The sequence below is a fragment of the Pempheris klunzingeri genome, chromosome 14, assembly GCF_042242105.1.
Source record: "Pempheris klunzingeri isolate RE-2024b chromosome 14, fPemKlu1.hap1, whole genome shotgun sequence".
In the NCBI taxonomy this organism is placed as follows: Eukaryota; Metazoa; Chordata; class Actinopteri; order Acropomatiformes; family Pempheridae; genus Pempheris; species Pempheris klunzingeri.
Genome location: NC_092025.1, coordinates 9,719,821 through 9,744,910, shown reverse-complemented (window position 1 = coordinate 9,744,910; position 25,090 = coordinate 9,719,821). Strand labels below are relative to the sequence as shown.

At 40.5% G+C, this 25,090-nt stretch overlaps 3 protein-coding genes across 5 annotated transcripts; 1 reads left to right on the top strand and 2 right to left on the bottom strand.

Annotated features, from left to right (window-relative positions):
- The first annotated feature begins 2,228 nt into the window (after positions 1-2,228).
- On the top strand, positions 2,229-4,935 carry mogat3b (monoacylglycerol O-acyltransferase 3b). 2 transcript variants are annotated; one of them, XM_070843340.1, is made up of 8 exons: positions 2,229-2,280; positions 2,763-2,853; positions 3,053-3,160; positions 3,467-3,537; positions 3,848-4,052; positions 4,189-4,363; positions 4,467-4,651; positions 4,731-4,935. In XM_070843340.1, the coding sequence occupies exons 2-8, from the start codon at positions 2,772-2,774 to the stop codon at positions 4,883-4,885; spliced, it is 981 nt and encodes a 326-aa protein (XP_070699441.1). In that variant the 5' UTR covers positions 2,229-2,280; positions 2,763-2,771; the 3' UTR covers positions 4,886-4,935. The 2 variants fall into 2 exon arrangements, with proteins under 2 accessions (XP_070699441.1, XP_070699440.1); XM_070843339.1 differs by lacking the exon at positions 2,229-2,280 and having other exon boundaries at positions 2,671-2,853.
- Positions 4,936-5,856: 921 nt separating this feature from the next.
- srrt (serrate RNA effector molecule homolog (Arabidopsis)) lies at positions 5,857-14,040 on the bottom strand. 2 transcript variants are annotated; one of them, XM_070843302.1, is made up of 20 exons: positions 13,963-14,040; positions 13,266-13,384; positions 12,964-13,092; positions 12,735-12,881; positions 12,430-12,618; positions 10,535-10,704; positions 10,224-10,408; positions 10,033-10,143; positions 9,783-9,942; positions 9,547-9,695; positions 9,386-9,447; positions 9,189-9,267; positions 8,220-8,411; positions 7,948-8,118; positions 7,588-7,741; positions 6,964-7,157; positions 6,684-6,840; positions 6,415-6,507; positions 6,215-6,325; positions 5,857-6,078 (listed from the first exon to the last, which is right to left on the bottom strand). In XM_070843302.1, the coding sequence occupies exons 2-19, from the start codon at positions 13,382-13,384 to the stop codon at positions 6,222-6,224; spliced, it is 2,565 nt and encodes an 854-aa protein (XP_070699403.1). In that variant the 5' UTR covers positions 13,963-14,040; the 3' UTR covers positions 5,857-6,078; positions 6,215-6,221. The 2 variants fall into 2 exon arrangements, with proteins under 2 accessions (XP_070699403.1, XP_070699402.1); XM_070843301.1 differs by having other exon boundaries at positions 6,226-6,325.
- Positions 14,041-19,172: 5,132 nt separating this feature from the next.
- On the bottom strand, positions 19,173-24,270 carry rnf167 (ring finger protein 167). The gene is made up of 10 exons (XM_070843615.1): positions 24,069-24,270; positions 22,404-22,534; positions 22,209-22,289; positions 21,976-22,113; positions 21,808-21,895; positions 21,614-21,704; positions 21,336-21,441; positions 21,106-21,199; positions 20,394-20,474; positions 19,173-20,101 (listed from the first exon to the last, which is right to left on the bottom strand). Exons 1-10 carry the CDS (start codon positions 24,136-24,138, stop codon positions 19,680-19,682), a joined length of 1,302 nt encoding a protein of 433 aa, XP_070699716.1. The 5' UTR covers positions 24,139-24,270; the 3' UTR covers positions 19,173-19,679.
- Positions 24,271-25,090: the final 820 nt, after the last annotated feature.

Genomic DNA, 25,090 nt, shown 5'->3' with positions numbered 1-25,090 from the left:
ATGTGCCGCGTTTTGTCCACACTCCCAGTGCAGTGATGTCTGGTAAGTAAATGTGCTAATACCACACTGTATAAATACTGCATGGCAAAGTAAAAGTCCTGCACTGAAAATGTTACAGCGTGATACTTCAAGTGTCACAATTTAAAATACTCAAAACAGAAGTACTGGCCCAATGAGTGAAACACTGTTATGTACTATTAGATTGTTACTGCTGATGCGTAAATATGTCTGCAGCATGTTACTGTTATATTTTAGTAACATTTTACATTACAGGTTCACACAGAAATGTGTAATTTGGCACTAATTATAAGAAAATCGGAGACTTGCATTAATGAATCCCATTGAATTGCTAGTGTTACTTCTTTATGGAAATTTCTCTTCAAATCAATAAATTCTTTAAACAAAAATAACTCTCAGAACACCATCTATACTTACTTTCCCTCTAATTTGAACTAAATGACATTGTTCTCTCATGGAAAGAGCTCTAAAATAAAGCACCACTGCTAATTCTAACTGCTTTGTATGCTGTTGGTTGGTTTAATCTATAATAATGCATCATATTCCCATCATAGCCACTGGCCATTATTTAGTATTAAAGCTGTAGGGTATAAGTAGGCACAGTCCAGCCTGTAACACTAGCCTCATTACCACAGTGTAGTTTCTTTCTGAAAAACGGAAGCATTGTCCTGGAATGTGTCTGTCCATATTCAGAAATAAATCAGAACTTACTACTGTTATTCAGTTTATTTTGTTAGCATTCAACAAATACATCCCCCATGAGGCTTTGGCAGCACCGCCGTGTAATAAGACTGATGTGAGGTTAAATAAATCCCCATACACCCATAGTCCACGCACACAGAGGCTTTAACCTAACTTGGCTGATTAGACCTTTTCTCAGGACTGTGTGGATGTGAACAAACTGCACTTGATTGACATCTCCCTCATCCTGCTATTGCACCCGTAAGGGCGGGACAACTTAAGCTGTCACCATTGTTATTGGTCCACAGAGTTCATCACTAACCTCCCAGCAAAGCTCCGCCCATTTGAACCTGACTAGAGAACTAATCAGCCAGTGGGCTGCATCTTTAACAAAACAGACCCTTTTCACAGCAGACATTGTTCCTTGTCAGAGTGTCTGTGGCAGCCACAGGACTGTGATAAACCTGTCAACCGAATGAAATGACAGGAATGTCGACCTGTCTGTCTACCTATGTACCTGAGCTAGTTGCACAAGAAGTGCAGGCAACATTTAAACCACAGCTCAGCGACAGACCGTCTGAAGTTACCAGCACAAAGCTCACACCCACTGAGCCCAAGAACGAGAGAGAGCTGCTGCTGACCGCGACAGACATGTCGTTTAGTGAACTAACAGCACCTCACAGCTCAGCCTCTGAGCCCAGGGAGCCGTTGCTATGAGCTAAAGGTAACATTATGTTTGTGATGGCTGTTTTAGTTGTGTTATTCTGATTGTGGCATTTACCAGAGTTGTTTGTTTGTCAGACTGAAAAACTGAGAAAGGCTATCAGTCAGTAGATATGTAAAGAAAAAATGGGGGACCTGGCCCTCTCCAGTGTTGCAGACCCAGTCTTTAGGTGTCCCAGTGAGCCCCGTCAGTGAGCATGCACAATACCAAAACTGCCACGTTTCTCTGCTGTTTCCTCACTCTGTTTCACAATAAAAGTCCTCCACGGGTTCAAGGTAAAGAGGAGCTTTTATTGTGAACCATCTACAGGGAAGTGTTGCGTTTCTGTAGTGGTGACTTAACATACAGAAAACACATCGAATTGATCAAAATTCACAAAAATCAGTGAGCAAGAGCAATACTTCGGTTTACATAAGTTCTGGTAAAGGAGAAGCTGTTGAGATAAATGGAAGAGTCTTGTTTTTGCATCTTACACACAACAATGGCTGTAATCTTGTTTGAGATCCTTTTAAGTTGAGTAGTATCAGCAGAACGGAGTGACACATAACCTTGTTGGCCACTAAAGTGACCGAAACACCAAAGAGACACATCACACATAAGACTGATCTCATCATGACATAACTTCATGTCCTCTAGAAGACGGATGCTACACAGATCCAGCACACAAAGTATCCAACTATTGAACTTAGTCATGTTTATCTCTGACATTGCTTAATTGTGTGTCAAAGAATCAGGGGAGTGGATTTGTTATCAGCGGCTTAACGTGACCTGGTCAAAGTGCATCCTGCATGCTGTGCTTTTTCTGTACTGGTGAATCTACATCCATTCAAACTCACTCTGGAATAAACTCTAATAAGGTAAAGTATTGTGTTTTATGCTCAGCAGTGTAATCATAAAAGTAGTTTTATGCAGTCTTAATGACTTGTAGCCAAAGGTGTTTTGTAGTCGTACAAGCTCGGCTGATAAGTTTTATTTGTGAGCAAATTAAAAATCCTACTGTCGAGGTTTGCCTGTCAGCTGGTTCATAAGTCAGTCATTTCATCAGGCTACTGTAGCCTTGCAAGTTTTCAAGTTTATGCCTTCCCTAAAGGAGGATTAAGAGCACAAGCTGACGTGCTGATTACTAATGCAATCTGCTCTCTGTCATAAACATATCTATTAGGAATATTATATCAGATCAGATCATAACAGAAAATGTATCATTTTTTACAGGTGTTAATCATGTAACTCCTGCCCATAGTGACATAGCTGTGGGTGTATAACTACCCATAGCCTTTACTGAAAGAAATCACCGTTTAAAATGTTATCGATTGCTGAAAATTTATGGTATGGCCTCCAGGTTGCAGAAATGACTAAAGAAAAAACTCAGTGGAAGGAGTTTTTAGAGGCAGTGAGTGTTCTGCAATGGGTACTAACCTTCCTGTTCTTAGGTAAGATCCCACTACACAAACCCTTTATGAGACACTAGAAACTATGCCCAATAATAACGTTTGCTGCCGCTAACATTAGCTCACCTGTAAAACAGCACTGTATTCATTTTCTTTCTGAACTAACTTAAGACGTCTCTCGTACCCCCGACATATGGACTCTCATATCGTCCAACCCGGCACGATGCACCTCCAACCTCAGGAGTGGCTTGTATTATCTTGATGGTGTATCTGATGTTTACCTCGCTGTGGCCGTTCTCCGCTCTGTACTTCATATGGCTGGTGGTGGACTGGCAAACCCCTGAAAGAGGTGAAGGAAAAGGCATCATTCAAGTATCCATGAAAATGAAAGACATCCTATATATTACAGGCTCTGGTTCTGCAGGGTGTTCATACTGGAGGAGCAACATGAACCATTAATGGCACACTAGAGTGTTTTTTAGTGAATGTACTGGCTGTTTTGACTTCATTTTGTCACTTTTACGGTTTGAACAAATTCCACAATCAAACTCAGTGTTGAACAGCATCCACAGTTCAATTAGCATATAATACACACTACACAGTTAGTTTGTAGTATGAAATTCAGTGTCTCCAAGATTTCTAATGTCTCCATCAGGGGGCAGGCGGACAAAATTTCTGAGGAAGTGGAGGGTATGGGAGCACCTCCGAGATTTTTTTCCAATCAAAGTAAGTTTCACTTCTTCGTCTTTTAACAGTTGCATCAGATTTGGTGTTCTTCTTCTTCATGGCTGATTTCATTAAATCTGATACATGGATGTGACGCTGATTTAATGTAGTTGGTTAGTAGCATAAGTTCTGACCTTAATACACACACCCTGAACAACTCCTATATCCTCTCACATGTGTTAATTAATAAAGGCATATTTACAGATATGACCATGTGTCAATGCATCTAGAAGTATAATATACAGTAAAAGTGGTTAAGAGCACAGATTGTCCTTGATCAACTCTCCTGTGTGTCTATTGTCTTGCTCAGTTGGTGAAGACGGCCGAGCTGAATCCAAACAAGAACTACGTCTTAGGCTGTCATCCACATGGTATCATGAGTGCTGGAGCCTTTACCTGCTTCAGCACAGAGAGCTGCGGCTTCATCGAGGCCTTTCCTGGGGTGCGAGCCACCCTGGCGATACTGGCAGGACTTTTCAGGATACCTCTCTTTAGGGAGTACATAATGGCCGCAGGTATTTATAAAGGACTTAACTAGTGACATCAACCATATCTAACATTCAAACCTTCCTGTTTTTTTTTCTTACCTTTGAACAAAACTATCAGTTGAACTAAACTGTTGTTACCATCTTACTTTGTCTGTCTGATCAGGTCTTTGTCCAGTCAGTAAACCAAGCCTTGCCCACCTGCTTTCAAAAAGTGGCAAAGGTAATGCAGTGGTGATCGTGATAGGGGGCGCTGCTGAGTCTCTGGCTTCCTCTCCTGGAGTCAACACAGTGGTCATGAGGCAGAGAAAGGGATTTGTCAGGGTGGCCCTTGAGTTTGGGTGAGAGAACATTCAAGAGTTATCAGTTGGTATCATTGTAGTCGCATGTAGCCAGCAGCCCACTGCTGTGTACACTGATACAATCTGTGCTGATCTCCCACAGGGCTGATCTGGTGCCTGTTTACTCGTTTGGAGAGAACGAGCTCTTTCAGCAGGTGATTTTTTCTGAAGGCAGTCTAGGTCGGAGGCTACAGGACCTCTTTAAAAAAATTATGGGTTTCGCCCCGTGTCTATTTGTTGGTGAGCGCATGGCATTCCTGCCCTACAGGTCTCCTATCACCACTGTTGGTAAGTCCTTCATTATTCTGCAGACAGGCCCTACTTGCTTTGCTGAGCGCGTTTTATTGCAACACTCTGCTTCTTCCAGTGGGAAGTCCAATCCCAGTGCCAAAGTCTGTCTCACCTACTGAGGAGGAGGTCGACCATTATCACAAGCTTTACATGGAGGCCCTGTCCAAGTTATTCCACGAACACAAGGTCAGCTGTGGACTTTCTGAAAGTCACAAGCTTCAGATCATTTAAAACATTTCACTTCCATCATGAACTGTGGAGCTGGGTTTTTTTTGCTGCTTTTACTGAAGCACCCAGTGTGGATCTTATGTGGTGATGATCTTAAACAGCGCGTTTCTTTGTTCGTGGTTCCGACTGTATGTAAGAATGTTGCGCCTTGAATAATTGCGAAGATGTGACGCCCATTATGTGCAAATGCTGTTTGCAAAGCAGCGCAAACACTGATGATGTGTTGGTATGCTCTATTTATAATTTACATAACAGGATTTGTATATTTCTAATGTTAAAACTTGCCTCAAATAATAAATTATTTCTTATGTCAAAATGTGTTTGCCTGCTTGCTAAAAGTATTCCCTTCTGGTGGTTTTTCATGAATTGTGTAAATGAAATCCCAATACGAATGAGTGTGCTGCAGATATCCGATTTACATTTGGTATGCCCAGGAACCATAAAGGAGGACTTCAGTGAGAACTTTGACATTTCATTTGTAATTGGAGTATATGTAAATGGCGGTATTGTCATCTTTTTCTAAACAGAATATTGCAAAACGTCTGCATTTTCCTAGTTAATAGCTGGATCGCAATGAAATGGACTGCAGATATACACATATGCAATGCAGTGGTTCTCCCAGTAGAGGGAAACCTCTGAATATCTGTCTAATAAGGTTGGAGGTTTCTTGAGAGAAAATCATGAGCACAAATGCACATAAACACACTGTAGTGTCTTGTTGAAAATGAACTGAACAGATTTTAACTGTCCAAACATTATCAGCTCCTCTTAATGTCCACTGTGTTTAATGCTAACCTTGATCTGAGGTGTTTACATGCTGACCTGACCACAGAAGGAAATGAGGCATCTAGGGTGAAATTCTTCATCAGTAGTATCTTGTCCTTTTAAGTCTGACTGGCTGCTTCTCTCTATCATTTATTCTCTCTCATCTGCTTTAAATCACACACACAATTTGATAAATCATTAAATACATATTAATGTAGTTAGATCACAGCTTTAATGAGAAAGCAGTTTACAGCAGTTTGTTCTAGTTGCACAATAATGACAAAAAAATTACTACAAAAAGCAAGCAGAACACAACACTGGTGAGAGTGAGGGCTGGAAGGACCGTGTGAACTTTCTAAAAGAAGTCCATGTCATCGGGTGCATCCAGGTCACGATATTCAATGATGTTGCGTGGGTCACCTCGTGACATTCTGAGGTGGTCGGGTGCAAGGAGAAAAGGAAAAGACCCAGGGAAGAGGAACAGAAATTATCATTAAAAAAAAGAGGTTCAAGATTTTCCACTAGCAGGAAATAGACAGCTCATAGCAAAATAAAGATCAGACGTACAGTGGTCTCACCTGATGTTGCGTGGCTTCCCCAGGTAGCCACCTTGTCCGCGGAAGTTGTCATAGTTGCCTCTGCCGCCCCCGTACTGGTTGGGGGGGTAAGGAGGACCACCTGTTCGACACAAGGACTAAGAATTAACGCAAAAGTAGTGGTGAAAGTGACAAACACATTCAGCAAAACAGACCAGTCAGAGAACATACCACCATAGCCCATCAGCGGTGGACGAGGCTGTCCAAAGCCCATTGGACCCTGAGGACCTTGAGGAGGAAATGGCATGCTGGGAGAAAGCAAACCTGTAGGATAAAACAAGCAGAGAAAAGAAGAGTTCAGCAAAATCTAACTCCATTCCATCATTTAAGCTCTGCAGCACCACAGTGAACCGATTCATGTATTCAGCCACTTGTTACTGAAAGACTAAAATCCTTTATCATTAGTATATAAGTTGAAGAGATAACAATGTTGAGTCGACCTTGGCCCGGGGCTGGAAGAGGAGGAAGTTTCATCTCTGGCAACGACGGTCTCTTGGCGTCCATCAGGAAATTGTTAAAGAACACCACTTCCTTCTTCACTTCTTCAATTTTGTCTCCGTGTTTGTTCAGGATGTGCTTCCGTACAAACTCTGGGCCCTTGAAATCAATTAAAAGAAATCATCAAAACAAGCAAAATCTCTGAAGAGATTTAGTCAAAATCACATCACAACATTTCAATGTGTTGGACAGTCTAAAATACGCTGTTTTACAAGCATTTACCTTAAATTTCTTGCCACTTAGTGGGCAGAGCCATTTGTCCTTTCCCAGCTCTTGGGTGTTGGCAGACACAAACTTCTCCACCTCCTCCTCAGGATCCTTGCGGCCCATCTTCCCTGCCTCTTCCTCACACAGGATTTCTTTTAAACTGAACAAAGGACTCAGCTTCTCCTCCATCATCTTCTGCCATTGTTGCACTGTGAAAAAGGCGTAACAAAAGGCTTTTGGAATCATTTAAAGCACCAATTATGAGCCTTAACTTATCAAGTGTGTTATTATACAAAATGTGTTTTTCCACAGATTTTCCACATAATTTTTTAATTGTTACACTTTAAAATTATAAATACAATTACACAATAAAAATCTCGTTTTCAAATATATTATGTGTTGGAAAGTATGGCGTACATTATAAACATCTACAATGTTTTAGTTGTTATGAAACTGCAGCAAAAAGCCGTCAGAAAATTGAGGTCCAAACACAGCTAATGTTTAACTGGCAAAGAGGACAATGGTTCTCAGCACACAAAGCTAAACAGGAAACCACATTTTCGCATTGAACATATTTCCTTTCTCCCCTTCCCAGTGGACTACATGTTATATAACACAAGCAGGGGGAAACACACTGACCTTCTCCGTGTGTGATGCGGTTGGGAGGGATGGGTCCACGTACATGGATCATGCCACAGCGATTGGGCATTTCGTCCTCACTAGGGTATTCACAGGTGTTGTAGTAGTCGATCGAATGCACAACACGCAGATACAAGATCAGACGATCCAAAACCTGGAACCAGGTTGAGGGCAAAGAAATGTTACATAGACTGAATGTAAATATGTTATTTACTAAATTAGCCGCTTACAAGGATACAGGTGAGAAATAGCTGCTTTCCAAGGGCAGAGAATAAATGGATGAAATGTGATGCATTATTTTGATTGGGAATTGTGCTGCATGTGAATTCGTAATTGTATTCATAATTGCAAATGTCAAACCTTGGCTAGTTTGTCATCCCTCTCCACAGTCATCTCTGCAGGGTTTCCCTCCTTGGCGCTCTCCTCAGGATCCATCCCACTGCTGGAGCCCAGGAGCTCCTCCTCCTCAGCGCTCACCTCCTCTATCAGGTAATCTGTGATGTTCTTCAAGATGGGGTTCTGAGCTGGCAACTTTTGAAATCACAAACCACACATCAATGAATAACTCAATTAAATCCCAGGTCTGTTCGTGTTGTATGATCACATGCAACTGCCTGAACTTTGTTCTGTACCTCTGCGCTCTGCACCTCTTCTTGGAACTTCATGCTCCACAAGTCTCCTTTCTCGTCCAAGGCATGAATGAGCTTGGCAGCCAGCTTGATGTCATTGCGGAGCACCTGCTTGTGCTGAGTGATGCCATTAACGTTACGCACCCTCCGGGCGAGGTCCCTGTTCACCCCCGGTGCCAGTTCACAGTCTCGCAACTGTGAGGGGTAGAAATTTAATGGTAGAGTTTTTAACTGCAACTTAGGAGATAAGTGCAGTTCCCATTCAAAACATGCATGTTTGGGCTGATTGCGTGGCCTCTGGTATTGCTGCTTGCAGATAAAAAAAATAAACCTTTGTTAACCTTTTACACATAGTGTCATTGCAGCTATTTATTTGGGACCAGGGTATTTCTGGGAACAAAAGCATTGTTCGAAAAAGTTACAATCCTGATGCTTGAAATTCCTTGTGTGTGTTCACATGTTGGCAAATAAAGCTGGAAAATTGGAAAAGTAGTACCCCTGACAATAGACACTTCAAATATATCAATGTCGCTGCAAAGAAGCTTCAAATTCTACAGCTCTTCTCAGTTTTATGGCAGGCACCAATGATTAGTGTCACTGATTCAGGATTCAATCAAATGTGAAATATAGTCGCAAACTCCCCTTCTGTTCCTGAGTTATGGTACTGAGTAGTGGTCATAAAAAGTTTGTGCAGAACATTATGATGCAATAGTGAAGCTGACCTTTGACCTTTTGGATATAAAATGTCATCCCTTCATCATTTTATCCTATTAGACATTTCTGTGAAATTTTGTCATAATTGGCAAATAGTTATAAAAGTTATGGCCAAAAACAAAAAAGGCAAAATGACATATAATTGACTTTGATACGTAAATGAGAAGAGATAACCCACTGCAAGTCATCTTAGACTGCTCCATGTTGGCATGTAACACAAGAAACAGGAGTGTCAAAAGCTGAGACGGGCACACTTACTCGAATGTTCTGAAGGTTCCAGCAAACCTCTTTGATGTTGACGCTACGGTCAAACGTCACCCAGCAACGTCTGAAAAACCTGGCAAAGCACAGGGCTCATTAAACACCGTCGTCTCTTGCTTCACACAATAAATGCTTGGTAGAATCCAGCAAACAACAATCGTCAGAGTAAGAAACTAAAAGTGTCTAAAACCAACCGGCGCTCTGGATGGGGGTCAGACAGGCAAACACGCAGAAAGCCAGGGTATCGCCGGCAAAGCTGAAAGCGAGAGACAGACGAGGATATCAAGTTCACACAAAGCCATCAGTGACTTTTCATCTCCTGGGCCATTTACACCGTCACCTGTGTTCAACTCACAGCAATAATCTCAGCCTTGGAAATAGTGGGAGCGATGCTCCTCATGAACAGAGAGCAGGTCCTGTGGAGAGGCCGCGGCCTGGGAGAGTCGTCCTTCGGCTTTTTGTCCTCTTTCTTGTCTTCTTCAGCGTTCTCCTTTGGTTTCTCATCTTCACCGTTAGATTGGAGAGAGAAAGTTATGAACACGGACAGCAAAAAAGAAAAAAAAACTAGACACTATGAAATTGATTCCTCACCTTCACCCTCTTCTTCCTCCTCATCTTTGTCTTCCACCTCCTCCTTCTTCACAGGTTTATCAGAGCAGTTTGAATTTGAGTCCGAATCCGATTCTGAGTCACTCTCTGAGGCGCTGGCTTCATCATCGCTGTCGCCGCTGCGCTTCCTCTTTCTTCTCAGCTGATGAATCAAAACGAGAACATGGGGGACTGTTCCATTCATTTCTGTCGCTAGTTGGCAAATGATCCAAATAATGGAAGCAACACTTACTTTCTTGGGTTCAGGCATTTCTTCTTTTGCAGCTTCTTTCTCAGCTTCCTCGTTCACATCCTCCCCCTCTGTTGCTGCAGCTCTGTCGGCGCTGGCAGAGTCGTTCTCTTCCTGTGGCACAGTTTATCGCCATCAATACAGCACCATGAAATCTGCCCTGAGTGGGAAGAGGGACGGAGAACAAAACTTACCTTCTCATTCTTGTCTTTCTCTACTGAAGGTTTGCGGTCACCATCCATGGTCTTGAGGTCTTCTCTCTTGGGGGGTTCAGCGCCTCCCGAAGCAGACGCCAACTTCTCCCGTTCTTCTTCCTCTTCAGACGGCAGGTCCAAGATGCGAAGATCGTGATCCGTCCCTCCCTCCATCTTAATCACAGCTGTGGGCAAGAGGGTACACGGTTCAACTGGTGAATGTCTAGGTACGATCCAGTAGTCTTTATGCATTGTTACAGAAATACAATGTAGGCAGAAATAAAAAAGACTAACCCCACCCAAGGTCTCACCTGCATCCAGAACCTTGATGATGGCTGGAGTCTGCTCAATGTCCAGAGACACATTATCAAACCAGCTGTTCTCCATCAGGAACATGAAGACATTCAGGCGGTTGTGCAGAGCACCCTGGGCCTCTGCTTTAAGTCGACTGGCCTCATCAGGGTGATACTTGGACCTGAACCTGAGTCCAGGATTAGGGTCCACAAAAAAGTGTGAGGGGGGGGGTGATGGGGGTTGGGATGAACGGGATGTAAAAGTTAGAGAACAAATACACATTATATATCTATGTTACAATTGTGGTGTCCTACAATGGGACTGAGAAATGTGATTTATTTACATATTAGAATTTCTTTTTACTATGTTTTCAAATATTAAATGCGGATGGTTGAGTTGTTTGTTGGGAAAAGTTAACTGCCAAATTCTGTCAGTAGAATTGATTTATCAATACAGACAATCATAGTCAAGATTGTGATTTCTGTATTTTATATAGCCTTGTCCTTGCATTAGGTCTTTTGGTGTATGCAGGTTTTTGTGATTATTACAGCTAGTTATTGCACATCATTAGAAAAGTTGAGATTAACTCACCAAAAAAAATAAGAAAAAAAACAGAGATTATAAAATGAAGCACATATTCACATATTCAGAATTTCACATTAAAATGTTGATCATTGAGTGACAGTTACAGTTACCTTTTGTTCTGCCAGTTTATTAACAAATAAATACAGAGAGGGGGGTCTCTTCTGTGAAAATGCGCTCCACTTCACCCCAATGGTGTGACTGTATACACACAAATTCGGTTTTGGGATTCGATTTGATCCGAATATAAAAAGAAAATAGCGTAGAAAAAGCATAAAACAATAAAAAAAAAACACTTCACGCGCGGAAGACTACTTGACTGTCTATCTAAAGTCCCTGATACTGTGTGTCTAAGAGCAACTGCATTGTGCGCAGTGCATGCCCTTGCTGTCTAAGACCGATTCTTGCTGATGAGTTCCACTTTTCTCATCTTCAAAAAAAACGTCCTCAACGTAGTAGAGGGGATGAAGGGGGGAAAAATTGGTTATGTCAAAAAAAGAGCAATTTTGCATGATACCTGTGAAGTAAGTGTCATAAGCGTTAACAGGCATTACACAACTGTGAATCTTAGAAATGTTAAAGTCAAATAAGAAAAAGAAAATCAACCCAAACAATGAGGATAACTTGAAGCTACATAAAACTGAGCAATAAATGTACTTTCATCTTTCAGTCATGTGACTAATATAATTTAGAGAAAAGTGCTTTTACTGATTTGCTGAACAGCTTCATGAAGAGGGCGGGGTTATTACCACATTTCCCAGTTTGGGGGTTAATGAATGTTTATCTTTCTCATCACACTTAGTCAGAGATGGGTTTTATTAACACCTATGGAACCTTCAATGCAAACAAAGCAATAATATGACCACTGAGGTTGAATTTGGGTTGATTTTCTTGTTTCATAAACTATAAATACTGTAACAAAAGTCATTGGTAACAAACTGCGAGTATGGGCCTGGTTCTACAGTAGCATATGGGTGGAACTACCCTTGGTTTATTTGGCCAGCACATGAAATATGTTGCAAGGCTTAAGTGGGGTATTCTCTTGTCAAAGCTGTGACTGCAAACGTTTGATTACTTTACTTACGTTTTATACTTTAATGGCTCATGATTCACCCACCATAGGACCAGACCCAACCTATTAGATTGTTATTAAAAAGCAACTGTGTCTAAAGTAAAAATTACAACAAAATAAAAGCCAAAGGAGAGCAACTGTAACAATTTGGTGATGAAAATCACACATTAAATGAAAAGTTCAATGAAATGACCAACTATAGTGCAACTACATTAAAACCTACTAATAATGAAAAGGCAAAGGCAACTGAGATCGTACCACTCTTCATCTTTATGAGCCAAAAAGAAGTCCTGCATCTGCTGTCGGCGGAAGTCAATCTTGTACTCATTGTAGCGTTTGACGGCCTCAGTCTCATCCACAGAATCATCCAAGGACAGCAGGAACTCCTTAAAGCTCTTCATTATGGGAGGGGGTGGACCCAAATCCATGTCATGGATGTTACCGAGCCTAATGGAAGAGACACAAGTTGCATGGCGGTTCGGATGCGGCGACAAAACTCTACACGTCAGTTGTGTGATGAGAGACCAAAGGTCACATGAATCAGCCCTGACTCCATCTCTCACCTCGCCTGAATGGGAATGCCATGATGTGGCTGCATGAGGTGCAAATCAGGATGGCCCCAGTGCTGCGGTGGGCCATAGCTGGGCCCTCCTCCTCCACCATAACCCAAGTCATATCCCCCGCGGTAAGGGTCTCCACCATGATCATCCCTGCCAGGGACAGATAAAAGATCTTAGACAACAGCAGATACCAGCTGCAAACATTGCACATGAGTGTTGCTGCTTGTCTCACCAGTCTCTTCTCATGCGTTTTTGTTGGGGACTCATGTCGTGCCTGGGCGGAGTGAATCTCTCCCTTCGACCTCTGTCATAATCCCGGTACTCTCCACGGCTACGCCGTTCCCTGCCCCTGTCCCACTCCCTAGAAAATTGATTTCAGGAAACAAGAGGAACCATGAAATATGGAAGGAACCATCGACTTGAACGGACATTAATTTCAACACTTAGTTGCACACAGTATGAGAGGAGGTGATGTGGCTGCATGGAGCTTAGCTGGATCCTGTTTATGGCTGATGGTCCTCTGAGCTTTCTTACCTGTCGTTCCAGTCATCTCTGCGCCGGTCTTCTCTCTCCCTTGAACGGTCATAGTCACTTCTCTCCCGTCTGAATTTGTCCCTTCTCCTGCGATCGTACTCATCATCACTGTCTCCCATCTCCATGAAGAGAAAAGACAAGCTTAAGCCACGAAGTCATGCTGTAGGTTTATACATAACCTCGCTGTATAAAAAAGCTAACTTACGTAGTCATCCTAAACTTGCTGCTGTTACTGGATAGTACTGTTACATGTTACATGCTAACATGAGGAAATCACGTTGTTACATGATGAGAAACAGCGACGTTAGTTAAAAAGACGAGACAATGATAATGCACTGCTATGGCTTGGCACAGACACTGCTAGCTCGGTGGTGTTGCATAACTACAGATCCTGATACCGTCGGACTTCTACATCAAAATCAAAGGAGATCAAACGTGGGTAACGTGTGGGAGTAAAGGCGAAGCTTCTCAAGGCGAAACAAAGGCATTATGCTATTGTTGTGCTGTGAGTTAGCTAACGCTGATGCTAGCGAGGCTGCTATCTAGCTAGCATTAGCTAAAAGGCTACGTGAGCTAGCTAGAAAATTAACATCTTATGAGAGGAGACTGTTTTCGTTTTCTTAACTCCTAAAGTCACTGTTCTCTTGCTAGTTTAAACACTATTGATACAACACAATATAAACGAGCACATTGATACCTTAGAGATACAAGTTTAGGAGATCCCGTGCTCTCGTTCTTGCTCTCCTTCCTCGACTCCCTTCTCTTCTTCGTGGTGTGTTTTTACGGCGGCACTCAAACAACAAACTGGCGCACTGCCGCCACCAACTGGTTGATCTGTGGTTTTATCAGCTTTCCCTTTTTAATTCCCCTCTAAGTATCCTACACTGTTTGCCACTGTCATATATATATTCTTTATGCCATTTTACACCTCCTCATTGACTTAATATGGGTACAGTGAGTGAAAATGTGAACCCAGTACTGCTATGACTGTGTGCCTTTTATAGCTGAACCTTTGCTTCAAACACAAACATTGCAGATGCTCGTTAACTATCTCAAAATTCAGCATTTATGGCATTGTTTTCAACTTTGGGATCTCCATGAGTATTTCAGATAAAGTTATATGAGTGTGAACACATTTTTGTTGCTACGAGTTTTTGATATCTGATTTAAGGTTTCCAAACAGTCAATAGTACAATATTACAGTAAAAACTCATTTTAGACAAAGCGCCTGCACCTGCCCCTGTAATTCATAAACCAAACCTGCAGCAACCACATGGGAGCAAGAAGACTTATTTTCCTCAGCATAACATTATAAGGGAAAATTTAAATATATGGAAATAGGAAGTAGTAAATACATTTTATGTTTATACTACTGGGATGATCAGTAGAATTAGATATTTAAAAGGGATTTTTCTCTTTGAACACTTTCATTTAGCTTTTTTTTTCAAATCTATCTTAACAATAATCCCATATACATTAGAAGAGTTATTATTGGTATGCTGTAATGAGTCATACTAGCCCTGAAGAGACCCATTCTTACAGCAATTTCAATGCAGTGAGGAGAAAAGTCATAGTCTGTGAAGATAATATGAGAATTCATCAGTGTGATATACACAAATCAATGGGTATTTTACAGAGATACAGTCTTTTTAGTATGACTAGTATGATAAGTATGTTGCACTAAAGAGACCGTAACTTTAAAAGGTTAATTTGTCCAACTCAGACTAAGAAAGAATCTTCAAAGAAAAAATGCCACCAACAGCTTTCAGTTGTCTGAGGTATGTTATGTACAAAAACTGGTTTGGGGTATTCAGGTTATTTTAAACCCTTTGTTTTTAATGTGTACATACCATTCACATCCTCCAAATAATATGTTCACAGCAGATGAGTGGAACAAGTGCAAAAAAAGTCAAAGGGTTTTATATTTGAACAATATTTTAATACATTAAACTTACATTATTTGATAGTACTTTCATGATCCAGAAAATTGTTTGCTATATCCTGCTATATCCTTTTTCTGTGCTTTTCTTTGTCCTTCCTCTGAACCTTAACTGACGCTGCATATAATTCAGGATTATGTGTTCCCACACTTGTGTAACAATCGCTTCATCAGTGATAAATGCAGATTGCACTTGTTGTGGGAAGGAACTGCCATCCTTGGATCCAAATGCAAAGTCTCCTCCAGGTCCACGACTGGCTTCCAATAGACTGGAGATGAGGTGCGGTTGGTAGGAACCATCCCAAAAATCCTATGAACATGTAAACAATTATTACCTCCAATGTTTTTATGCATTTTAGGAATATTAAAGGGCCACACTTGACAAATTGGCAGGAAAAAAGTGATGCTGCATAATGATTTTCCATCAAAGTTAACAAAAGAAAGAATGAAGTGAATCTGGTTGTGGAATGAAAGCAGGTTATTCTGATGTTGATTAAAATCAGCTTTAAACTGGGTTTTTCTTTATCATAGTGAAGAAAGTTCTTCGATTTCATTTGACATTAAAAACTGTAAATTAGTTTGAAAAAACAACACAGATGTAAGCTGCTATGCTCCATTTGAATAATATTTACTATCAACATTTTGTAAAGACAAATTCTATTTAAAATGTTTGTCAAATAATTCGAGATTAATTAAAAAATGCTGCCAGACGTGGCAAAATCCACTGTTGTTATGGTACATTTATTTTTATGACAGTCAGGCAGCAAACGTAAAATAATCTGATGGATATATCTAAAATGCTATGAATTCGCACCTTACCTTGATGTGGCCTTGTGGAGTTTTGGTGGAATCCAGCAGCACAAATAAAGACACAGTCAAGAAGAACAAGAGAGGCATCTTTTCTTACGACTGCATTGGACAGAATCCAGAGAACGGTCAAATATTTCCAATGTTTTAAAATGCAGCACGCCAAAAGAACACGTGAGGCTCCTTATGAAGAGTATCCCTTAGCAGGTTCCTTTACAGGTTCTTCTGCCTTTGGTGCCTTTTAACTTTCCATGTCCATATGCCTCTGTGCTATGTGCTACTATATATATATATATATTTCTCAGCTTGCATGGAGCAAACTAAAAGAAACACACAAGTCCCACACATGCCATAGTGCAAACAATAGCTAACCGATGCATAGCTACCCTCTATTTGGAGTTTGAAAAGGTTTGCTCAGCTCAAATATGAATTGTCTTTTCTTCAAAGCAGCAGGCGACGTGATTAAAAGCACATGCAACTGTGGAAGTGAATGAATTCTTTTTAATCCTCTCTTATAAACTCCATGTCTTTTACATGGAGTCTGATGGATATATCTTAATCCTCTCTTATAAACTCCATGTCTTTTACATGGAGTTTATAAGAGAGGATTAAAAAGAATTCATTCATTAACTGCAGGAAGTCTTAATGAATTACCATTACACTAAAAAGCAGGCGACTCTTTACAGGCCGCTAAACAGCTCTGAAAAGATAGGGGCATTATAATAAAAGTTCTTTTTTCTATTGAAATATTCTGACTAAGAAGTCTTGAAAATGGGGAAAACAAATGATAAATAATAATTTTTATGTAAACTGTGAATTCCCTCATTGTAACAATTACAATTAAATGTATTTGATGAACCCAAAGTAACCCATTTGCTACTAATATATTTGTTCATTTTAAAAATAGCAAAAACATATTGAAGATATGAAAAAGAGTAATTGTATTAAGTTAACATGCTGAACACACAGCAGCCCTACGAGGTGATACAGTGTGTTTTACAGGGCCTGACAGACGTTAAATTCAGCAGGGTGTCTGCGCTCGCGGCTAATTAGCTACTATGAAGCTCACGCCAAAATGATTATACACCATTAATTAATTGGCAGAACATTTTGTTTGGCGAGCCAGGCTTTTACTGAAGCTTAGTGCTTTCATTATTATTAACGAAGTCATCAGTGGCGTGTTACAGCTCAGCACACTGATGGCAGCAGGTGAAGATGGTGAAACTACATCTCAATATTTAAAATACATCTTTTATTCTATTGTAAAATACAAAATCCTTTGATATAAAATTCCTATTAAATATATTTATCTGTATTTCATCCTATAATTATAACTTTATGTAATAGACTATAATTATATAGATTTTAGCTTTCATGTTTATGAATGTAAAAAAAACATGCAGAATGAACACATATGACAAAATGTCATTATAGGGAAAAGTGTTGCATAATTTAGTTTTTGTTTTGCGTTTAAATAAAAAAAAAAAAGTTGCACAAGTCCCATTTCATTATCTTTTAATCTTCCACAAATCACACATTTAATGCAGCTTTCCACCGACATCCTAACCTGCCTTAAACATGAAAGTTATACTTGACACTGTACATTTATCATTTAAATGTGATAAAACTAGGCACATTCTAAAAGAAGGAAGAAAAATGAAGAATTTGGGGGTTATATTTTTACATTTGTTTCAGTTAACAGTCTCTAAAATCGAGACATACAGAGGGAACAAAATGGTACAGTACAAAAAAAAAACAAACATTTGAAGCATACTGTAAGTAGGAAAACAGCTGTTCTATTTTACATTACAGACTATTGCCAACAAGCCCCGGTCAAAACTCGACAGTGTGGCGTCTTTTAATCACTCATCAGTAAAATGTAAAGGTGGAATGTTCTGATTTCACGGTCCTGTCGATTTCCATCTTAAAAACTCAGACACTGAACTTCAGCTGAGAAAAAATCCACAGGCTGTAAATGCATCGTGTAGTGTTTCCTCTGCTCTCATATGCAGTTGTAGTGTTTGGGGGGTAGTTTTGTCCCCAATCTGTTGAGCAAGTTAGGTTTCCAGCTGACGTTATAGAGTGGGATAGGTTCTTTTAATTAATAAAACAATTTGTAAAACTGGAGCACTCGTTTTTGTTATAGATGAGAGTAACTTTAAAGTTGCACACCCTGTGAGGTTATTGTACATTAAAAGCAAAACTTCCAGTTGTGAATGTACGAACTTATATCAAGGTAAAAACTTCTCATTATATAAACAGCGTGGAGATCGACTTATAAAGTAGAGAAACACATATCTGGTTTGACAGGCGCTGAGCTTGTCCAAATTTACAGGTGCAAATCAAGCATGTGTGAGCCGTCTATCTGTAGCATCACTAGCGGAAAACACGTGGAAAAACAGGCTCTTTTTCTTGTTCGTCACTACAAAAACAAGTGAGGAGCACATTTTCAGACCAGGGGAGGAAGCTTTCTAACCAGCAGTATTAAATACAGCTTGACAAGAGGACAACAAAGGAGTGTGAAACCTGTCCCTTCCGTTTCCAAACATCTAATTTAACATACACATGTACACATCAAGGCCAACGTAAGGCAATGCTCTTTTTTTTCCTAAAAACACCTCTAGGGTCCCGTGATTCAACATGTTATCATTCTGCTCTGTATAAAAATGGAAAAACATCCATTATATATTCAGGAATCTACATTTTATCGATTAAAAGTCAAATCAAAAAGCTAAAAACTATTTGTTAAACCAAAACCCATTAGTTGTCACCAAGTTATTGATTTACAAGACCAACTGACCTTTAATTTGTTGCCATAAACCTGAGTTTGTTCAACTTGACAAACTGGATAAAGCTAAAAATATTTTTCTTAAAATCGAGCACACAGTATTATAAGCAACTATGTAAAAGCAGCAGAAATGTGTAACATCTTTGCAAGTTTCTATTATACTGTAATTTACTGTGGAATTTGAGAAAAATCTGATATTTCAAAGAACTGAAATATAGCTTTAAAAATATGAAAAAAAAAGACAAAAAAAATAAAATAAAATGAAGACATGCACCCCCTCCATCCTTGCTAGGAAACAATTCAAAGCTGGACCGTGAGTTATATAAAAAAATGATGATTAAGACAACAGAGAGTCTTTGAACTGCATTAAGCTTACTTAACCCTTACAGACAGAACCTAAGAGATCCATTTTAGTGGGTGAGCACAGAACTGATTCTGTTTAGCAACACATCTGCTTCGTCTACTCGACTCACACTCTTGTACAGCCCGTTAGGTCACCGAGACATTTAGACTTTAGACACCGAGACATTTAAGTGGCCCATTCATTTTGTGCAGCACTAGTGGTTAGGTCATGTGCTGTGGTCCAGTCATGAATTACAACATGCATTAAAAAAAAGGGGTACTGTACTGACTGCTGTAAATAGGTGGGGTGGTGCTCAAGGTTTTGGTAAAACTGATCAGTCCAAGTGCTGCATGTGCTGTGACACTAACAAGTGGACCCCCTCTGGTTACTGGGTAAAAGATTCTGTTATAATAAATGTCACAAATCACAACTCTGCAAACTGTGTTTAAAGTACAGTATGATAACAGACCGCCTTCATGGCTCACAGACCCTTTTTAGGAAAAACTAAGTAATCTCATTGCAGCGAAGTTCCAGCCATCAGACGCCCGCTCCATCCCTACCAATGAGCCCAGCAGTGTCGTCATCAGTGTGGTGCCCGTCCTCTCCTGTGTCATCGCTTTCTGAGTCCGAGTCCTCCTGGGGGGAGTGGTAGTCTTCGTAGCCCAGGATGGGTGAGTCGCAGTGTGCGGGGGAGGCAAGGCACTGGGCAGCAGTGGTGGTGGTGGCTGAATAGGCCCCTGGGCTCCCTGAGGGGGATCCCGGGTTGGAGGGCCGGAGCAGAGGAGTGCGCTCTGAGTCTGCCTCGCCCTCCGTTCCTTCCTCCTCCCCGCGTCCTCCAGTTTCCTCCTCAGACTCGGACTCGGAGTGCTCTGGGTTGTTCCGAGTGACGCGCTGTTTGCACACAGGACACGTCTTCTTGGTCTGTGTGAGCCACGGGTCTACGCACTTGCAGTGGTAGGCTGAAAAGCAGAAAGCAGAATTTAGAGGCCTCCTGGTTGAGTAAAACAAAAGACATTAATAAGCTAAGAGACCTCAGAGAGGACAGGTCATTTGGCCATATAATACATCATATGCAACACAAACCTCATTATGATCTTTTCATATGACGCGCTTTTGATATTTTGTATAGTCACTGGATGTGTGATTAAAAAATAGGGGTGTTGGGGATGGGAAGTTTCAGATGTTCACATTCTGTGTAGAGGTATTTTCCCAATGTACCATAACATATACATTTCATAATAACATTTTTACCATGTGAACAAGGTAAAACTCTCAGCTTGTCTCCTTCTTCATACTCATCCAGGCAGATTGCACACACATCGTAGTCATCCCCTGCAACAGAGGAGGAAAGTTATCAACTGAAATCATTCAAATATATTGATTTCAGTTCTTCCACCATTTTCTAGTCTAGAAATGGGGCTGGGGCTATTTATCGATAAAACAACTGACAGAAAATCAATTGGCACATGTGGATCTGATTATGTTAATAATGTGTTTTAATAATGTTGAGGTTTGGACTGTTAGTTAGACAAAACAAAAACATTGTGAAGGTGTCACTTTGACCACATTTTCAACTATTTTCTGAATTTTAACAAACCAAACAACCAATTGATTAACAGAGAAAATAATCAGCGTATTAATCCATGATGAGAATGATCATTAGTCGCTGTCCGATAGAAAACACTTCAAAATGTGCTCCACTTTATCCAAATGCAACAGTAAAATCCTGCTTTTACTGCAACGGCATGAGTGATAATACTCTAATGATAACACTAGGCTGAAACCGTTAAAGGTCATGTTTCAAAAACTAAATGAAACATTTCAATAACTAGAAAAATGCTTTATTTATATAAAGTGTTTTATCAGTCAAACCCTTAAATTTGTGACTCCAGTCTGACTCAAGTCAAGTCATGTGACTCAAGTCCCCCCCGATCATTCAAAATGATCTTTTGAATCTTTTTACCTTTGCGGAACCTGTGCGTTGGAATCCGCTTCAGCTGTTCCTTGGACAGGCGATTCTTCCTCAGCCTTTTTCTGTACTGCACACATCGTATAATCTAAAAAATACAAAAACACAAGGTTGAACTGATGGCAAGTCAAACAATCTATCTTTGGGATCAAAAAGGTATATTAAGGAATGTGCTTCATGCTGAATAAACAGCCAAGGAGGCCTCACATCCTATGCGTACTCACCAAGACAACAAACATCACAAGAATTATCATGCCAACTACTCCAGTGAAGGGAATAAGGTAATATGAGAGTGGAAAAGCAAACTCCGGCTTGAGGATCACATAGGCCCTGCATATCAAGGAAAACAAATATCATCAGACAACAACATGACTACAAGCACTAACAATAAAAAGTTCAAATGTATTGTCTGTCAAATTCTAACTATAAAATGTTGGTTTTCATTACTGTTTAGTTTGTAAATTTGTAAATCTCTTAAAAACACTGAAATGTTTTCACTTACCCTTGCTCTGGAATTATGAAATTCCTGAGAATTTGGGAGGCGTAGTAGCTGGTGAATACAGAGGGGATCTCAATCTCCTCTGCGATAGTGCCTGGAAAATACAACACCACAGCAAGATTCAAATTTTAGGCATTTTAGCAAGATGGTGTAAATATGTTAAGCTTGAAACTTGTATTGAACTTGAAAAGTATTACCATTACTGTAGTTCATATTGAGCAGAGAGTCTGAATACATGTTGTGAACAATTGCTGCATCGAATCCAGCCTGCTGGGCGTGCAAGACCTGAAAACCAGTTCCTCGCATTAGACCAGTTTGCTTTACAGAAACTAGCACATGTACAATATCACTCAAACATTACTCACCTTTATATCAAAATTGCAATCATATCGTCTGATGAGAGCAACGAATTTGGTGGTGTTGGCATCATAAGATGGTGGCAATGGAGGAGGAGGGTCCAGCGCTGTACATCCGTTCAGCGGACGGGACACCACCAAAACTCCCTTTCACACAAAGACAATGAAAGAAATTGTCATTACAAAAAACTATGACCAACGTTTTTCCTGTATGCACCCTTTCCCCAGTACTCTGCTCTCACCATTAGTCCATCCTTAGGAAGTGGGGAGCCAAACAAGGCAGGCAGGTCCTCAAACAACATGGAGGTCATATTGCTATAATGCTGCAAAAACATTATATACATTAGAGCAGCCATAATCTCCGGGAAATTTTGAGAAATAAAACTTATAGCTGAGGTTTTTCAAAGTCTATGAGCTATGGCTTCAAGATTACTTACAGCATAGATATAGGCATGAGTGGGTGAGGGAATCAGTACACTGCAGAAAACCACTATGAGGACGCTCCACCGAGCTCCCACGCAGCACAAACCAAGGTGAACCATCCTTGGCCGCTTACAGTTGCACTGAACTGTAAAAAAGATATGACAGGAACAAATCATAATCAAAAAATGAGTAATCAGTCTCAACCAGGCTGAAGCTGATCTTGCAGTGTGATTACAGCCTGACATTAACATACAAAAGCAAACAGACAGTTCGGGTGGTAAAACTGTGTAAATACGCACATTGGTATGCAAACAAGGAACTGTGAACCGGCTCATCAGCATGTATTAACATATACTCTATTGTTATGGAGTTGCAGAGCCAACCTAAGCCGAGTACTTTTGAAAACGATTGTGATTCTGTTACTTTGTGAGAATGCAAATGTCCTCCCATGAATAGTTTTCTTGGGGCCAATATCTGCTGATTTACTTGTAATATTACGTCTTTAACCTATTACCTGGTTTCTAAATCCTTGTACAGTTTTCTGTCTTGGGGGGGGGGGGCTTTTTGCTGTTGTTTCTACACTAATATCACGTTTAAATCTTGTTCTCACATTTATGTTGAGTTAAACCTATTCTATTCAATTTCTGCATACAATTATATACAATTGAATATAAATATTCAGAATACACAATCACATGCTGTCATTATTGTTGTGCAGAGTGAAGAAGTTCCAAATAGATAACACTTATAAGCCTCACTCTCAAGTAGTAGTGAGAAGAAATAAATTGCATACCAGTGCATTTCACGAGCACCTTAGCAAAGGTCCATACAGGGTTTTACTACAACCCTGACATGCAAAGTAACTACAGATCTCTTTACTTCCTGTATACTAGCAGTTCTGACCATCACAGCACGCATTTGTTGCATTGCCTGTCTACATCATGTTCTTAGCCCGTTTTCATTATGCAATCTGCACTAGAATATGTTAAAATAAGGGCAAGGTTCGTGTTATTATTGCTTAATTCAAGATGAATTAAGGGCGCGTTCACGTGTCCTGGGAACTATGGGGTCCACCTTATGGCACTAGGTGTTAATTAACCCACTTCCTCTTGTTTGTACCAACATAAAACATGCTGAAATCCACTGTCCGCGCCATTCGTTTCGTTATTGGAGAGAAATGTAGAATGGAGAAATAATCTGCTGCTGTTGTGTTACTTCTTTCGTAATGTTAAACCTGTTAATTATGGAGCTAACAAGCTAAAGCTGCTCTCATCACGTCCCGAGAAACAATGTTTAGCTGCCTCCACTCCGGACGGGCGGTTAATGAGTTACGTAAAACTAGTCTAACTGCCAACAACATTTTAGTTATTATCTATGTTCAGTGGAAAATAAAAACAGAGATGAATAAAATGCGATATCAGAGGTCATCGCAGAAATGTTGCTGTCTGTATATAGCTAACATACATAGCTAACTTATTATCCTGTTATTATCCCCATCGTGAAGGTTAAGTTATTCTGGTTCTCTGACCCTGGGTGTCACCGTGTTAAAAGGATTAAGTTTTCTTTACAACGGATAGTTAGCTACTTTCTCACAATCCTTTAACTCCACAAGAAAACGACAAACACAGAAAGGATTAACGTTAGCTTACGTCTGGCTAATGTTAGCTGATGTTACTCACCAGTTCCGTTAAATCGTCTCCGTGACAGATTACTATATGTCTCCTCTGTAGTCCATGTAGATGGTATCATACACGGTTATTAGTGCATACAGCAATAATATGTTAATCTACCGTGAAGGAGACCTGTATTCTTGGTTTCCCAGAGTTGCGTTAGCTCGCTGCTAATTTTGTTTGTTATTGCTTCTTACTGTCTGGTTGTTCTTCGCGCTGTGCTGGTGGCAGAGTGGCTCACCAGCATCCTGAGCCACAGCGCCCCCAAAGGCCGAAGGACAAACAGCAACCGTGCGCAGTGCACGTCTCTGGCTTTCAGTGGCTCCACCCGTGGTTTAAATTAATGAAACCCTACCGGACACAAATTAAATTATTAAGGGACCATATCTATAATTATGATATCTTATAACACAGTGATAACATCGAGTATGTCTGAAGAAGAGACTTCACATGCTGTGGATCTCAGGCTGCACTTCATAGTCACTAAAGCAAACAGAGACAGACCAGTTTCACTGCATTCAAATAAACAGATTCTAATCAGTCAGGCCCTCGTCAACACACCAGCATCCACAGGGCACATGAGTGAATTACTCAGGCATGCCAGTTGCAAAAGATTGTCCCCTTGCTAGAAATACTGTGTGGACTGTTAGACCCGATGGAATTACATTTAAATCAGGTTTAGCGAGACTGCAGAACAGCTGCAGCTAACTTTCAATCCATCAGAGGGCAGCATGCAGTCTGAAAAGAGTCAGTCAACAAGCCACAGCCCTCTCAATACTGTCCTCAGGTGGTATGATCACTGTACTGTCACATACAGTGTTCTCATCTATCTATCTATCTATCTATCTATCTTTCTATCTATGCAATGTTTCAGTTATTCCCTGTTTTCAGCAGGTTGCCATGCCAAGTTGATGGAGATGAAAGACAATGGCATGTCTGAGTAAAGCAACCAGAAGTTGAGGACGCTAATAGGATCATGTTTTTTCCTGTGATGCTACCACACATTGATCCCTCTTTTAATGGGAGTCAGG

Coding starts and splice junctions, on each gene's coding strand:
- mogat3b (XM_070843339.1), top strand. CDS start 2,724: ATGTTATCGATTGCTGAAAATTTATGGTATGGCCTCCAGGTTGCAGAA. Junction 3,538..3,847: donor GAGATTTTTTTCCAATCAAA/GTAAGTTTCACT, acceptor TGTCTTGCTCAG/TTGGTGAAGACGGCCGAGCT. Junction 4,364..4,466: donor AGGGTGGCCCTTGAGTTTGG/GTGAGAGAACAT, acceptor GATCTCCCACAG/GGCTGATCTGGTGCCTGTTT.
- srrt (XM_070843301.1), bottom strand. CDS start 13,384: ATGGGAGACAGTGATGATGAGTACGATCGCAGGAGAAGGGACAAATTC. Junction 9,696..9,782: donor GGAGGAAGAAGAGGGTGAAG/GTGAGGAATCAA, acceptor CTAACGGTGAAG/ATGAGAAACCAAAGGAGAAC. Junction 8,412..9,188: donor GGAACCTTCAGAACATTCGA/GTAAGTGTGCCC, acceptor TACCCCTCACAG/TTGCGAGACTGTGAACTGGC.
- rnf167 (XM_070843615.1), bottom strand. CDS start 24,138: ATGATACCATCTACATGGACTACAGAGGAGACATATAGTAATCTGTCA. Junction 21,442..21,613: donor TTCATAATTCCAGAGCAAGG/GTAAGTGAAAAC, acceptor CTTGATATGCAG/GGCCTATGTGATCCTCAAGC. Junction 21,200..21,335: donor TTGTGATGTTTGTTGTCTTG/GTGAGTACGCAT, acceptor TGTATTTTTTAG/ATTATACGATGTGTGCAGTA.